The sequence below is a fragment of the Sciurus vulgaris genome (genome assembly GCF_902686455.1).
Source record: "Sciurus vulgaris genome assembly, chromosome: 2".
NCBI lineage: Eukaryota > Metazoa > Chordata > Mammalia > Rodentia > Sciuridae > Sciurus > Sciurus vulgaris.
Genome location: NC_136462.1, coordinates 179,622,731 through 179,639,416, shown reverse-complemented (window position 1 = coordinate 179,639,416; position 16,686 = coordinate 179,622,731). Strand labels below are relative to the sequence as shown.

At 60.8% G+C, this 16,686-nt stretch overlaps 1 protein-coding gene across 1 annotated transcript; it reads right to left on the bottom strand.

Annotated features, from left to right (window-relative positions):
- Window positions 1-5,246: 5,246 nt before the first annotated feature.
- BPIFB6 (BPI fold containing family B member 6) lies at window positions 5,247-15,691 on the bottom strand. The gene is made up of 15 exons (XM_079125774.1): window positions 15,576-15,691; window positions 14,228-14,327; window positions 13,223-13,327; window positions 12,646-12,795; window positions 12,447-12,510; window positions 12,027-12,087; window positions 11,302-11,393; window positions 10,467-10,643; window positions 9,905-9,958; window positions 9,408-9,581; window positions 8,763-8,830; window positions 7,469-7,514; window positions 6,410-6,473; window positions 5,964-6,040; window positions 5,247-5,325 (listed from the first exon to the last, which is right to left on the bottom strand). The coding sequence occupies exons 1-15, from the start codon at window positions 15,673-15,675 to the stop codon at window positions 5,293-5,295; spliced, it is 1,365 nt and encodes a 454-aa protein (XP_078981900.1). The 5' UTR covers window positions 15,676-15,691; the 3' UTR covers window positions 5,247-5,292.
- Window positions 15,692-16,686: the final 995 nt, after the last annotated feature.

The window sequence follows — 16,686 nt, the reverse complement described above, 5'->3', positions numbered from 1 at the left end:
TTTGCAGGTACACAGTAGGTGTTCGTGTCCTCGTGTGCCATCTCTGTTCTTCCGCAGGGGCCAGGACTGTGTCTCAGGCCACCATGAATGGCTGTGTGCTGGAGGGGTGCCTGCCAGGGGCAGGGGGTGAAAGTCCAGCAGCTTGTCACTCACCAGCCACAAGCCCTGTGTGTTCGGGGTCTACCCGGAGAAGGCCCCTTTCCTTCCCTGGCACCAAGGGACCACATAGAGCCATGTGACCCAGCAGAAGTCTTGGCTACGTGCGTCTTGCTTCATCCCAGAGTGGCCCTGTGACCACTGGGGTCTCTCAAAGAAGAAAACGCCCCCTTGACGGGAAGCCAGCCAGGTTCCGTGACTTGGAGGCAATGAGCGCCCTTTGAGTCCCGTCCATAGGACGATTCTGTCCCCAGCCTGCCTGCCCCTGAGGGCCTGTGTAAGCCTGTGGCCTCTCTGGCTCCCAGATCTCTCAAACGTGATTTTCTCCTCCCGCCACCCCAGACACTCCCAGGCCCCCCTGGGGTGAATCCTTTCTGCGCCCATTACTCAGATGGGCCGGCGGAAGACCGTGGAGTCCAGGGCTGGGGATCAGGACAGGGCCAGGGCTGCTCGGGCTGCCTTACCCGCTGCTCCTGTGGCTCCACGGGGTGGGTGGGGGCGCCTGGCCTCCTGTGGGTTCCTCCACCCAGCGAGCCCAGGGACGGCCCTTATATGCCCACAGCAGCCCTGGGGACACAAAGGGGGCAAAGCCGCCAGAAACCCGTCAACTCGTCATGTCATGAGCAAATTGCGGTTTTCCCCGAGGGCCCGGACTAAGCCTTCCTTCTGCAGAGAGGGGAGAAGGTTGGGGTCGGTGCCCAGGGGCGGGAGAGGGGCGTGGGCTGCAGAGGCTGCCTCCTCCCCAGAGCCGGGCCAGGGGCTCTGCCACCAATGGCTTCCGGTCACGCATCCTCTAGGTTCCCCAAAGCCACCCCAAGGGCCCAGAATCTTCCATGCCTCCCCCACCCCTCCACAAGGCCCGGAGGGGATAGTGGTGGCTGAAGGCCACTGGGCCTTCTGACCCTCTCCACCAGGCTGGGGCCTGGTGTGGAGATGGCCATGGGCCTGGAGGGGGGACTCTGGGCAGACTTGGGGGGACACCAGCTCTACCCCCTCCTAAGGCCCAGTATCCGCAGGACGCCAGAGCAGGAAGCTTGGTCCCCTCCTGGGGAGAGTCCAGATGACAGTGATAAGGGATTCCCTCCTTCATTTGCTCATTCGACAGCAGGCATTTATGGGGCACCTACTGTTTGCCAGATGCTGGGGGAGATTCCTGTAAACAAGAGACAAGGCCCTGGCCGGAGGGAGCTGGCCGGGAGAAATGCAGGGCCACGTTACTTTTAAAGAAGGTTAGAGGACGCAGGCGAAGGTGGATTGGACCCCGAGGGTGTTGTTCTCTAACCTGGTGGACCCGAGGGCCTCCCTCACGTCCCGCATGCACGACGTCCATCTTTTGCACGGGCTCCCTTCCTTCGGCTTCCCCTCAGCTTTTCAGATCTGCCAGCCACCCTCCAAGTCGGACTCGCCACAGTTCAAGCCGCCTCCTTGCGTGGCCGTCATGGCGGACACTCAGCCCTGGACTAAGCAGCCAGGAGGCAGCCACCAGAGCAGGACAAAGCAGGAGGACCTGGGGGTGGGGGACAGGGCTCAGAGTGGTGGTCTGACTGCAGGAGGAGAGGGCGAGGGCCGGTGGTGCCCGGGAGGGACGCAGCACAGGCCCTGAGGTGGCCGCTCCAGGAGCAGCAGGCAGGCCCTGAGGGCTTGGGGCCTCCCACCCCAAAAGCCCCCTGAGCCCCAGCTGGAGGAGGCGCCCCTTTGAGTCCCCTGGGTCCCCTGCAGTGCCCTGAGCCCATGCCGGGGGAGGGGGGTGGCGAGGCGGTGCCTTGTCAGCCTCTGTGACCTCTGAACCCCTAGCCCCACAATGCCCCAATGACCCGTGCTTCCTGCACCCTCGTGTCCACCTGGGACAACGGCTTCCCGCCGAGGGCCACTTGTGCATGGACGCTGGGGTTGTCCCTGTGTTCTCCTGTCCAGAGGCGCCTGGCCCTCCCGTGGCTGCTCTGGTGAGAGACGTGCCGGCATGTCCCTGCCCCGTCTCTGGGTGCGTGTTTCACTTTTCCTTTTTCTCGGGTCACCCTGGAGCGGGACTGCTGGACCACAGCAGCACCTGTGTGTTTGGCTCTCCTGGTTGTGGCCTCGGGTCTCCCGATGGCTGGGCCAAGCCACGGCTCGCCCCGCCGGGTCTGCAAGGGTGGCGGCCACGGCTCCTCGGCCTTGCCAGCACCAATGCATGAAGATACGTATTCAAAGGAGGAAGAAAGCAAGCGGATACCTAGCGTTTACTGAGCAGACTGCGTACCCGGCATCTGATGGGTGTGCACACATCTAGTTGACCAGGGAGGTTGGCGCTATTCTCATTTCCTGTCTTGCCCTCCAACAGTGGGGGCTCAGCAAGGGAAAGCAACTTGCCCGGGGCCACACAGCAGTCCAGCCAGGACTCTGTCCTCCTGGCCACCGCCCAGCCCAGCCTCTGGAAAGAGGAAAATGCTACTGAGTTTCTGGCCTGCCTCTTCCTTCTCCCTCTTCTTTCCAGACCCCACGGGGGACCCCAAACCCCACCAGCTCCCCAGACACTCCCTTCCCCTTCGTGTACCAGAGCCAGGTCAGGGACTGTGCCCGCCCAGGGCAAGACTCTGGCCCCACACTGGTGAGCGAGCCAGCAGGGGCAGTGCAAGGGGGAGCCTGGTGAGGGGCAGCCAGAAGGGATCCGCAGGGAGGAGAGACAGTCCGGCAGGGATCAGCTCCTGGTGGAGTCTGGAGCCTCAAGTCCTGGGTTCGACTCCCCGCTCTGTCGGGTTGGCTGACCCGGAGCAGCAGCCTGGCAGGCCCCAGGTGGAAGCTGCGGGCTTGGGAGCAGATGCGGGGCCCTCCGTGCCCTGTGAACTGTGCCTCCGTCCCTCTCTTTCTCCTTCCTTCTTTCCCCGTTCTGGGCATGGAACCCAGGGCGGCGCTCTACCCACTTAGCTACCCGCCGCCTCGCGCTCTGTCAAGGATGCCATCGCCTCCCTCCCTGAATGCGGTGTGGAGCCAGGAGGAAACAGGGTCCAGTCCAGTCCCACCTGTGGCTGTGTGCCCTTGGGCAGGTGGCTTCATCTCTCTGAGCCCCTATCCTCATGTAGGGGAAGGGGAGTCCAGTGGGAGCAGTGCTTGGGGACAGGACCTCTGACACTGCCCACCAGCTCCCTGTGGACCCAGCCTCCGTCTTCTGCCCAGGTGAATCCAGATCACTGACCCCTCGAAGGCAGTAGAAATCAGATTAGAGGTCAGAGTGGTCAAGGCTTCCCCATTGTGCAGATGGGGAAACTGAGGTCCAGGGAGGTGGCCACGCGGGGTGCAGGCTGGGGTGAGAGCTGGTCTTCTGACTCAGCAGCCCCATGAGCCCGGGGAGGAGGCGGCAGGGCTCCAGGTGGCCCTGAGTTGCCGTTGAAGAGCAGAGCTGGGCACTCCCAGAGCCCGGGGCCAACTACCCGTGGATTAGCCAGGCGTCTGTACCTGCCAGAGTGTCTCAAGGCTGCCATTGTCCTAGAACTGGAGAGATGGCGGGCCATGAGATTAGGGCTGATGCTGAGGGACAGGGGACGGCCTGGCATCCGGGCCACCCTCCTCGGTGCATGGATTGGCGCCAAACTGGGACACAGTCCACCGGCCGGGCCTCACGCGCTTGGGGTGCACCTCCACCAGGCTCTGGTCACCCCCCAGACACGTGAGTGCCCAGAGGTGGACTCACCACGCCCACAGCCCACCCCGACAGTCGCACTGAGGTGTGGACACAGACACAGGGACAGCCCCAGCCGACCACTCCCGCGGTGGCTCCACCCTGCGCCCGCCAGGCTCCCAGGCGCGCTATTTTTCAGTGTTACAGATTTTTTTTTTTTTTTTTTTTTTTAACATTCTAGCAAATAAAACTGGTTTTCAGGGTCTACAGAGAAAACATGTTAGCTCAGTTCTAGGTCAAGAGTCATCGGTGTAAAGGGCCATCTGAGGATGACCGGGCGGGGCTGTACTTCGTGGTCCAGTGCGTGCCCATCACAAGGCCCTGGTCCCGTCCCCAGGTCGACAAAGGTGAATTAACTGTTGGGGGCACTTCGGAGGCACCAGGAGTGACCTTCACCCAGTGGAGCCAGGGAGGCACCCTCAGCTCCGTCTCCAGGGCGGGGACACGGGCACACAGAGGGTCCCCCAAGCCTTTCGCACACAGGCACACAGACCCGCAGGCAGCCTGCGGCAGCCGACTACACACAGGCACGTCACGCGTCCCTGCGCTTGCTGGCGCGGGGCCACACCCGACCTGCAGCCTGAAGACAGCCATGGCAGCCCTCTTGACCTCAGAAACCACCTGCGGCTGGTATCTGTGGGGACGCGCCAGGTCGGGCGCCGCCCTGCACACTTTGGGATTCCGCTTGCTCAGTCCCATCACCCCTGCCTGGTGCTGACAGCATCCCACTTAACAGATGGAGAAACCAAGGCATCTGTCGGCGGAACGTCTTGCTCAGGACACACGCGGCAAAGAGGCAGAGCCGAGATTCAAACCCAGAGCCTGAGCCCAGTCCCGGCTCTGCACCCCGGCTAGCAGGGTGTCTGGGGCCACTTCTCCCGCCTCCCTGAGCCTCAGTCTCCTCATCTGTGAAATGGGGACAGTCCTCACCTGCCTCAGCAGCTGTAGGACACAGGCAAGCTCCTGGGGCACAGGCTCCCCATGAGTAGAACCACCCTCGAGTCACCAAGATTTGGGGACACCAAGTTGAGACGAGAAGAGCTTTGCCACTCACTGAACAGAATGACCTCGAACAAGGGGACTCAGCCAGCCCGAGTGTCCACGTCCCCATCCATAAAGTGGGGAACACAGCGCCTGCCCTCCCCCACGTGGTCATGGACACAGAAAAGCCCTGAGCAAGGTCGTCAGCAGGTGCTCAAGCCCCCGCCCCAAGGCTGCAGCCCACTGTCCTCAGACCCAGGCTGATCTCAGCCCCCAGCCCCCACCAAGGGGAGGAGAAGCCACATGTGGATCTGCTATTTTAAAAAAAGAGACCAGAGCGTAAAGGCCTTTCTCCTGTTTATTGCCAGGCCCGGGTTCTCCCCTCACTCCTCCTCAAAGAGAGCAGCCCCCGCTGGTAGGGGCTGCCCCGGCTCCATTTGGACCAGGAGGCGGGGCGGGCGGCAGGCGGGGTGCCGCAGCTGGCAGGGAGTCCTGACCCGTCAGTCCAGCTTCAGATCCAGCAACAGAGCATCCTGGCAGGAGAAAGGGGGCCAGGGTGGAGAGAGAACAGGGGAGCAATGACCGGGGCCACCCGGCACGGGGTGGCCGGAGCTGGGCCCCTGACCAGGAAATGGGAAGCAGGGCACTGTGTAAGCAAAGGTCGGGTGGACCTGCCTTGTGACCTCGGAGGTCCCCTCACCTCTCTGGGCCTCAATACTGCCAAAAGGGCACAAGCACCCCAGCTCCAGAGTGGAGAGAGGGAAGTGAGAAAAGCAAGCACTTCACCTTCCAGGCCCACAGCCTGGCTGGCAATGAGATGCTTGTAATGATTGAGCGCTTCCTGTATACCTTGAGGTGAATCATCTCAGAGAAGCCTAACAACAGCTCTGCGAGCCCCATTTTAAGCACAGGAAAACGCAGGCACAGAGAGGACACGTGATTTGGTGGCAGAGGACGAGAGCTGCAGCGCTTGAGTATTCTTCTGGGGACCCCCTGGCCAAGGAGGGCCCGGGTTCCGAGGGGCAGGTCTTGCTCAGAGATTGACAGGATCGTAGTGATGGCCACCTGCCCTCCCCAGCCCCACTCCCTCCAGTCTGAGAGAAGGGCTTCCGCTTATCGCCCATTGGCCAAAAAAGGTCGATGGGCGTGGCCTCCGCAGCCCCTCCCTCACCTCCACTAGGTGCAGCTCCGCCAGGTCGTAGTTGATGGCCAGAACGTCCGGGAGTGGGAACCCGCCCTGGAGCACGCCTGAGAAACCCAGGAAGCTCACCTCAGCCTGGCCGCTAGGCAGGCGTTGAAGGAGCGGCTGCCTGGAGCAGAGGCCGGGGAATAGTGCCGGGCTCGATGAGGCATGTCTGCCATGCGCAGTATTTGGGGTCCAGCTCCAGGTCTCACTCATGACATGGGGTCAAGGGTCACTCCCAAATTGCGGGACGGGCCTTTGTCCCCAGGCAGGTGATATTAAGTCAACATGGGTCTCAAAGATTCAGCAGTGGGCATCCCCACCCGTTAGCTTCCCCATCTGGAGCCAGTGATGGGGCTTTGAGATCAGATGGGCAGCCTCCCTTCTAGGGGCTTCTCGGCACCAGTAAAATGGAAGCCTATGGCTGGCCTCACCATTGACCACTGGGACATAGGCTTCCTGGAGATAATCCGTGATGAAGGTGGTCAGCTCCTTCTCCTGGGAGAGAGAGCACGTCCACCATCAGTCAACACGACCCAACCCAACCCAGTTCAACACATTTCCTGGCCTCACTCAGGCCAGGCCTGGAGACCACGGCCATGAGCATTAGGGACATCAAGCAGTTCGTCCAGCTCGCATCAAAGCTGGACCTCGCCAGGCGTGGTGGCGCACACCTATAAGCTCGGGAGGCTGAGGCAGGAGGATCGCAAGCTCAAAGCCAGCCTCAGCAACTTAGCGAGGCCCTGAGCAACTCAGTGAGACCCTGTCTCTACATAAAATACAAAACAGGCCTGGGGGTGTGGCTCAGTGGTTGAATGCCCCTGGGTTCAATCCCTGGTACCAAAAAGAACACCTGGGCCTCGCCCTGGGTCTGGGAGACTGTAGGCCTCTGCCCTTCTCCTCTGCTTAGTGCCTGTTCAGGTGACGTGTGGGCCCAGTCACCGTGCTGGAGTGGGGAAATTCAGGAGACAGAGCGTGGCTCTGTGGGCCCTGCTTCTGCTCCTACAGAAATGGCAGCTCTGACCCACCATTGGCCACCACCTTGCTGTGCCTAGGAAAGTGAGAGGCCATGGGCCTCCTCCTGGGCTAAGTGAGCGTTAAACCAGGGCGAAGCATGGACGGGGGATGGGCCTCTGTTGTTCTGGTGAGCACTGCCAGAGTCAGGGACTCTGTTGGGTCCTGGGGCTATAGAAACTGATAAAATTAACAGCTTGGTCAACAAAAATCAGCCCACACTGCCACTGCCCGCGGCAATGTTTTGAAAGTCAATCCCGGGAGATATCCCAGGTTCTATCTAGAAGAGAAAACAGGGACTCAGAGAGGTTAAGAAACTGCCCTGAGGTCACACAGTAGATCAGGAGTCCCAAATCTCCCAATGGCCTTGCTCTCTTGACTCTGACAGGGTTCTGAGACTTCTTCGCTGTGGTCCCAAGGGAGAATGGCTCAGCCTTGCCCTCACAACCAGGCCAGACAGAAGCACTGAGGACACTTACATTGAAGGCACCAATCGATGAGGACCCCCGGGACAGGCTCAGCAATCTGTGGGGGAGGGGGAAGTCGGAGCCATGGGCCTGGCCCTGGAGAAGGGGACCCCTGCCACCCCCACCCCCTCCCTGAGTCTCTGCTTCCCTGTCACCGGTGACGGGACGGGACCTCCTGTCTGTACCATTCATTCTGTTGTCACAACTCAAACCCCAAGTGCTCCTGTACGTCCTCCTGCTGGTCCTGCTCTGCCCACTGGGAACCCCAGACACGTCTATTGCTCTTGCCCAGGGTCAGCCATACAAAGGTTCACAGCCAGACTGGTCAAGCTCATGTCCGTGCTGGACACAGGGTAGGAGCCCTGGCCCAGCACAGCTCCCCATAGGCAGGCGGGGAAGGCCACCTGGTGACTCTGCCTGTCTAGCCTCTATCTCCATTCTTATTCCAAGTACTCAGGTCGGCTGAACCCAGGGGCAGCGTACAGTCAGGCCGAGTCATCAGAGCAATCCATCCTGTGATTGGCATGGAGGGGGTCATGTGACCCAAACTGGATCCAAGCCCTGGTAATTTTATTGCAAGTACTGGACAAGAAGTTTTTCTTGATGTGAGGGTTACTCTGCCACCCGGAGGGGAGAGGCTGCTTGAGAATTTAGCCCACAGAATGGATAGTAAACTCAAGGGGAGGAGGGAGTCAGATTCTTGAGGACTTTGTGTGCCTGGATCCAACCGTGCCTGAAAGCACACCTATCCCTAGAGTTTTCAGTTATATGAGCCAAAAGATTCCCTCTGGGGCTTAAAGCAGTTGAAGTTGGAATTCTGTCTCTTTCAACTGAAAGAATCCCAAAATAGTATGAGTCATTAATTAATTAGGTGAATATAAGAATCAATGAGTGACTGAACGTAAATCTAGGAAGTCAACACGCTCTCCTCCAAACTGAAGGGGAATGATGAATGTAACGTGTGCAGCCAGTGCCTCACACAGGCCCTGGCTCTGGTGGCATTTGGGTGGCAGGGGCAAAGACCTTTGAATGATAAAGGGGACATGGGCCCATAACCAGACTCTGCAAAAGCCCAGTGGGAAAGTGAGGGTAGGAGGAGACCTCGAGAAAGTCTGAGTGCCAAGCTAAGAAAAAGAAAAGACCATGCAGACGGTGGGAGCCACTGAGGGGTCTAGAGCAGGGCCAGTGACAGAGCAGCCTGGCAGTGTGGGCTGTACTGGATGGACTGGGGGGAGAACCTGCAGCAGGAAGCCAAGTGGTGCTGGCAACGGCCAAGCAGCGCCAGCATGGGGCAGCGGGCTCCCACCTGTCCAGAGAGGTGGTCATCTGCAGCCGGTTCTCCTGCACCGAGTACTGGATTTCCAGGTTGAAGTGCTGGTGTCAGGGGAGGAAGCAGAGAGGAGGCAGTGGGTCCCCATCAGCACCACCGTTGCCATTGCAGAGACAAGGCAGAGTCGGCCCCTGCCCGTGAGGCCCCCGGAACGTGACCCAGCAGCCGCCCTCCCCTCCCCAGGTTCCTGCTGCTCCTTCCCTGGCCAGGACAGCACCTGCCATCTTGGGCTGGGGTGTCCTCCATCCCCCTGACCTGGTCAGCTCCTGCTCCTGCTTCAAAACCTAGCTCAGCCACCACCTCCTCTGGGCAGTCCTCTGAATCTGGGTCTCTCTAGGCTCTCATGTCCCCTGGGTGGACGGTCACTGCCCTGTGGCTGCTACTGGATGTTGGAGGGGACAGGGGCCTGGGGAGACCCCACCACGGAGCTGCATCTGCCGGTCTTGCCACTAGGAGGTTCAGTGGCGGAGCCAGGGGTGGGATACCAGGCGGCAGGGCCAGGGAGTCAGGACCACGCGCCTCAGGCTGATGGAGAACACCTCCATTTCCTTCTTGGCTTTCAGCTAAAATTCCTTGAATGTCAACAAGGCTGGGGACCCGATGGGGACCGAGTCCACTCACGGTCTCCAGGAGAAAGAGGGACACAGGGTGCTTGCCCCGCCGCCGGGCAGCGAACATCTCCAGGGTGCCGTGGAAGTGCAGCAGACTCTTGCCTGTCTTCATGGTGACCTTGGGGAGCTTGCTCACCCTGATCTGGGTCACTAAGGGCTTGGGCTTGGGGTAGGCCTCGGCCACCTGCAGAACCGGGGCCTCAGACGGGGCTCCAGGTGGAAGCAGCATCCCTCAGGAGAGGTGCCCTCCACCTTGGACACGGGAGGCCGGGCAGGCAAGGGCCGGGAAGTCTCTTAGGACAGGAAAGAAGCAAAACCCCCGGCCGGCTATTCCTAGGTGGGACCCAAAAGCGGAGCGGTTTCTCTGCCGGGCCCAAAGCGCACCCCGTGGAGGAGCCAGACTGTGTCCACGATGTCTGATGACCGGGGAGCTGTGGCATTGAAAAGCTGCCTCCCAACTCCCCCCGCCCTTTGCTAGGGTGCGGGGACAAGTGCGGGGGCGCTCACTTCGGGGATGAAGCCAGCCAGTGTCTCTGTGGTTTGCGGGGGCAGCTCGCCAATCTGCAAAGTAAAAGTCAGAGTTGGGGACCCCAGGTCCCGGGGGCCGTCCCTCCACCCAGCAGTGTGGCCCCAGGCCCTGTCTTCAGGCACGCTCTGCTCTGGACTGACAGGGGTCTCAGGTCACACTGAGGGGGGTGGAGGGCGAGTGGGGGCGGGGCATGGAGCTGGGGGCGGGGCGCAAGGCGGGGCTTGGGGGAAGGGGCAGGTTCGCGGATTCCCTCATTCAACAGCTTGCGGCCCTGCTCCCGGCATCCCAGGGGTAAGGACAGAACCCAGGACATGAACGTGGCCTTCCGGGGCTGAGCTGGGCACTGGAGCAGCAGAGGGGGGCTGGCCGGGAATGGCTGATGAATCGGTGGCTGGTGGCGTGGGGATCTGAGGTTTGGGACAGGCGGCAGATGGGTGGTGGATGCTGGGGAGGCTGGTAAGAGCCAAGGCAGCCCTGGCCACCCGGATGGCGCTCAGAATGCCTCCTGGGCCAGAGACCCGCGAGGGCGGCGCTGCTCACCGTCTTGGCCTGGACATCCACGTCGAAGGACTTCTGCAGAAGGGCCAGCTCGGCGGTGAGGAGGGCGGCCGAGAGCAGCAGCTGCGAGGAGCCCTCAGCATAGCCCCCCGGGATCTCGAGGGGCCCCCCGTCCTCAGCCAGCTTGATGGCTTTGCCCTTCGGCTGCTGCACCTCGGGCTGTGGGAGGCCAGGAGGGGGACACTCAGCCACGAGAGGCGGTGGCCGGGGTGAGGCTCAGTCCCCTGAACAGACAGGGCTCAGACCAAGCCCTGAGTCCCAAGGTCATCAGCGTTAGAGCCCCCGGCGCACGGTGGGTAGCCTGAGGCCTGAGCTGGAGAAGGACTGTCACTGGACCCCTGAGATCTCCCAGGAGAGCTTCGGACCTCAGCAGGTCAGGGCCTCGTCTCTGCAGAATGCCATTCCTGCTGTGTCCTCAGGAGAAAGAGGGAGGCGACCAACCACAAGGACCCCCGGGAGCCCAGGGCAGGAAGACTTCATGTGGAGATGACCTCGAGGGAGTTTTCTTCTGATCCTGGAAGATGCATCTCACCTGGACGCCTGGGGCTCTGGAGGCCTGGGTGAGGGCCAGACTCTGCCACCCACGCCTGGGGGGACCCTGGCCAAGCGCCGCCCCCCCCCCCCCCCCCCCCCCCCCCCCCCCCCCCCCGCCTCCGTGGTCCCGTCTGCACATCAGCCTTGGGAGCAACGTGAGCAGCCACCACAGCCAGCTGGGGGCTCAAGGCTCATGTTTAGAGAAAGAGAGAGAGGACCCTCGTGTCAGGGGCCACCAGGGCCAGTGAGCCCAAGCCCACCCCCAGCGGCCCCCAGTACTCACGCTGAAGTCCACCTGGATGTGGCTGGCTGTGGTGGCCGGTGTGGACATCAGGACATATTTGACAGTGCCCATCTGGCCCACAGGCATGGGGTCTGTGCAGAAGAGGTTCCACTCAGAGAAACGCTGGTCCCAGGGCACCCAGAAAAGTTGGCACCAGCCAGCTGCTCCCAGAACCTGTCCCTCTGTGTGATCCCAGTCAAACTCGTAGCATCTCTGGGCCTCAGTGGCTTCAGCGGCAGGCTTGGGGGCTCACCCAGGGCCACCACGGCCGATAGGCAGGGTAGCTCTACCAGATGCCTCACAGATGGGCAGAGCCGGGCTTGAGGGCTTTGTGACTTCGCCAGGGCACACTGCTGGGGACAGTCTCAGCCACTGAATAGATTTCCTTTCTCTCATACTGGGGAGCCCTGTGGACCCCCAGTGGATACCCTTGGCAAAAGAGTCAGATACACCCTGAGGACACAGGCTGTGGCCTGGGGCAGCGTGGCTGCTGCCCTTGGGGTCTTGGGGTGCTGGGTAGAATACTGGATGGAGAAATGAGAAGGGTGGATCCCAGAGGCCCTTAGGGCTCAGGAGGCCCACCTGGACAGTCAGGGGGATGGACACCAGACCTCAGACTTCCTCTGAGTTCAAGTAGAAGCAGCCACTTGAACAGGAAGTGGGCATCGAGGTCTAGCCTTCCTGATGTGTCCACACGGCCGGGAGGTGTGGCTGGGGACACTCACCGTTCAGGTTGGCCCACTTCCTGTTCACGTAGACCAGGACGGCGTCAATGGCTGGACACAGCTGGAAGCAGAGGAGGCCCTAGGTGGGAGGGTCCCTGCAGGGGGGCCTTGCCCTCAAGCTCCACTGTGTTCTATGGGGAACCCCAAGCACCCTGATGGTACAAGGGCTTGTGGGAAAACTGACGCCCCCAGTCACACAGGAAGTCAGTGGCAGAGTCTGGGCTAGAGCGCAGATCCCGGAGCAGAGGCTGCAAAGTCAGTGAGGGCCCCTCCCCGGGGCTGGTCATCTAAGCAGGGCTGGCAGGCGGCCATCGCCTTCTCCGCCAGTGCTCGGGGCAGACATCTCTAGTTGATCATGGCACCTCCCGCTGAGCCTAAGCAGTCTAGCAATGGAGGCCGAGGCCGCTCTGGGCTGCTCACCAGGCCAGGGAGGACCTTGTGCAGGGTGCTATCCAGGAACTTGTTGACCATCTTGGGCAGCATGCTAGACGGGAGCACGGGAGCACGGGCCGATGGCACAGGACATGAGGGACAAGGTTAAGGAAGCTCGGTGCTCAGGAAGCGTGATGCAGGGGACAGCCACAATGGGACCAGCCTCCCCCGCCGCAGAGCCCCTCACTTGCTGGGCAGGTTGGTCTTCACGCTGACCAGAATGACCTCACAACCCTCGCTCCTGAACACGGGCAGGCCCGTCTCCTCCTCCCGCAGAAGCCGGTTGGTGGCTGTGATGTTCAGGACCACGATGATCTCCATGTTCCCTCCCATGAAGCTGGAGGAGAGGGCAGTGGGTATCATGGGCTCTCCAGCTCCAGGGCCTCTGTCCCTGTGCCTTCGTTGCCCATGATCTCAGCAGCTCTGAGGGAGGAGGGCAGGGGACCTTGGCCACCGGACAGGAGAGGTGACGGGACCCTCCTCTCTTGCTCTGGTGAACTCCTACACATCCTTCAAAACTGCCCATGTTCCCAAAGCCCTTTCTGACCTCCTCACTCCCGCTCAGTGCTTTCTCTCTTTTAGAATAGTCTGTCGGTCTGTGGTTGTACTCAGCCTGGTTCCCATCAAAGTAGGAACCAAGTCTGCATCACTTCAGATGGCAGCACCCAGGAGGCACACAGTAGGCACACAATAAGTGTGCATGTAGGAGTGAGACAGGAAGGCCTGCCCCCTGTCCTGTCCCCTCCAGCCCCTGACACACACACCTCTTGCCAGTGATGGTCATGCCCGTGGACACGCACTGGAAGATGCCCACTTCAGGTACAAAGTTCAGTGTGATGACCGGCAGCTGGACGTCCTTGACCTTCATACTGGGAAAGAACAGGCATCCATGGCCATGAGGACTGGGCAGGCAAGACCAGGCCCTCCACCCCTCCTCCGCCTCGCTGGGAGTCCTCAGGGAACCTTCTCCCCCATGTCACAGGGATGAGCCTGTCCTGTGGGGCCACCACGAAATGTAAAGAAAAGAACTGGACGTGACCCAGTTGCACACAGAAGGCACTTGGTGTATGCGAGGAGAGACGCACGACTGACTGTGACATTAGACCATTCTCCTCCCTTCTGTGGGGAGCAAATGGGGAGGTGTGCAGGGCCTCTTAATGGTGATGCTGTGGGATTGAAGCAGGAAGCTCCTTAGGTGTGGCTGGCTGTCCTGTGCATGGGCAGAATGTGTAGTAGCAAATCTGACCTCACCCCACTAGATGCCAGTAACACCCCAGCACTCCCCTGCAGGTTGTGACAACCAAAAATGTCCCCAGATGCGACAGAATGTCCCCTTGGAGGCACAATCAACCCTGGTTGAGAATCAGCAGTCAAGATCCAAGGTAACAAAGATGTAGCACACATACCTCCACCTGCCTCTCCTGAGCTTTTGGCAGACATTACTAATCGATCACAGTCCTATTTCCCACTAAGTCCAGATGGAATCTGGGCCCGCCCCCCAGTGCATCAGGCCAGCAGCCCTGAGCCACCGATTTCACATTTCCTCCTGTCATCAAATGAGTGCTGACGCCTGTCCAGCTCCAGCACTTGGGATTTTTTTTGCTTCCTTAGAGTTGGATTTTTCAACCTCACGTCCTCCTCACAAGGGCAGCTCATACCAGGGCAGGAATTGTCCCCAGTAGATGGCTGGGGAGGCCCAGGTCCAGGTAGGAGCAGTGACTGGCCCAAGGTCATGCAGCAGGACGGCACAGGGTCCGGCCCCCGCTTACTTGGTGATACCCTTGATGGGCTTCATCCCCGGCCGTTTCTTGCCTGCTTCTGCTGCCATCTTCTCCAGGATGTGACTCTCGTCCATGGCGCTCTGCACCTCTGAAGGGGACGGGTTCAGAGGGACATTTAGGGGGCTCCCTACTGCTTCCCTGCCCTGTGCCAACCTCTCGGGCACCCCAGGCCACTTAGAGCCACTTGTCCTACTCCAGGCTGGGCAGTGCCAAGGACCCAGTGCTGGGTAGTGCCCCCAAGCCCTGCCCTTCCCTAATGGGAAGTGACCAGCAGTGACAGTAACAAGTGACAAGAGCCACCATGGAAGGAGGGCAGGCAGCTATAGGAACCATGAGAGGAAGGGAAGAGCTGGGAAGGCTTCCTGGAGGAGGTGACATATCAGTGGGTCCTCCAGGAGGATTAGAAGTCGTAACCAGGAAGCTTAGAGGTGAAGGGCAGAGGACACCAGCGGGCGCAGAGCGGAGACAGTGGGCAGGGCCCGGACACCGGAAGAGGCAGATCCACTGTGGCAGGGAGCATGGAGACCCAGCACCAAACTGACGGCAGGGGCACAACCTGGAGGCCTGGGACGCCAAGCTGGGGTCCCCTTTCCCTGAGGACCAGGGGGTCTCAAACTGGGGGTCCAGGGCTCCTCTGGGAGCTTGCCAAAATGTAGGAACCAGGCCGAGGCCACGCGATCCCGACTGCCCAGGGAGGAGGCCCGACCCCAGGTGACACCCGCCAGCAACTCCTCATTATGACGCAGGCTGATTCTCGAGAAGGGGTGGCCACTCAGCTGCTGGGACTGCCTTCAGCCCTTTGCACTTGAACTTGAATCCTTTCACCTCGTGGTCATGGAGCCAGGGGTGGAGGTGGAAAATAACTTTTACTAAGATCCCTCCTAAGGGATTTTGAGGTCACATTTCACTTGCTCCCCCATGTGACATTCCTTCACACGTACAGATGGGCAAACAGCAACACAGAGAGGCCAAGTGACTTGCCTGAGGTAACACAGGAAGTTGTTTGGCAGAGCTGGGATTTGACACACGCCTGTCACCCCCACAGCCCACATGCTGCCACCAACCCCTGCCATCAGGGCCAAGGAGGGACTTCAAGGGAGCAGGATTCCCAGCTCTGCCTCTAAGATGGAGGAGCAAGTCATCTCATTTTCCCTGGGCCTCAATTTCCCCTTCTGTACAATGGGAGAATAACGACAATGCATTGCGTAGGAGTTTGATTCCAGGATCACGGGATGCTCAGGGGACACCCACTCACAGACCTGCGAACATGAGTCTCACTACCAAGCAGGTGCCCACGGCCCACCTCCTGGCCCCTCGCCCAGGCCTGCAAGCTCACCGTGGTTCAAGATGTCCATGCCCAGCCGCAGCAGCGCACCAGGGTCGGCTCGGGCGCCAGTCAGCAGGCCACAGAGCGCCAGGCACAGGATCCCTAGCATGGCTCCTCCTGCTTCCAGGGCCTGAGTTGGGGACGGCCCGGCCTTGGTGCTCATGGGGTTGTCCCAGGCCCCGAGCAGCTGGGGGCCCAGGAGCCTCTGGGCTGCAGCCAGTTCGGCCAGCGTCATGGCTGCCTCTGCCCAAGGGATGGGCACCCAGACTAAAGCAGGGCCTCTGCGTCCCCCCAGGCAGACCCCTCTCCTCCGAGCTCAGCTCCCAGTGGGCACCATGCCCTCGGAGTCGCCCAGCTAGGGGAAGGGTCAGGGGCAACGTCTCCAAGGGCCAGTGCAGCTCAGCGCCAGGCACGGGCGGGTGTTCCAAGCCCCCAGGGAGGTGCCACTCCTCCAGCTCGGCCCCGCCTCCCCCGGCTTGGCCCCGCCTCCACCAGGAGCCCCAAAATCTTAATCAGCCCCTAAGGTCCCCTGAGGCACGGCCTCACCAATGGGGAACAGAGGCAGGCACAAGGTCTCAAGTCGGTGAACAGCAAACCAAATAGACACCCCTCTCCTAGACCCTTGAGGGCTCCCCAAAATGTCCCCGCCCCAGGGTATCCCTCCCTCTGCCCCCGGGACCTGAAATTCCCCTGACCAGGCCACGCCTATAGTTCAGGCTTGAGCCGTGGCTGGAGGGCATCAAGGAGGGGCTCACGGTGGCCCGACCTGGGTCAGCCCAGAGAGGCTTCGAGCTGGAGTGTGGCTGGAAGCAGGTTGAGGCACTAGTGTGGAGAGAGAGGCTCCCACTGAGAGCCTCCATCCCAGTCCACGATTCTCACCTCTCCTGTGCCTGTTCTGTGCCAGGCAGACGGATTACACCATGCTGGGGGCTGAACCAGGGTACTCTACCCCTGCACCCCCATGCTTTTTAAAATTTTGTTTTGAGGCAGGGTCTCCTCACTAAGTTGCTGAGGCTGGCCTCAAACTCGCAATCCTCCTGCCTCAGCCTCCTTGAATGCTGGGATTGCGTACCACCATACCCACCTTCTGCCTCTCCCGAATCTTAATGTCTGGCAGAGG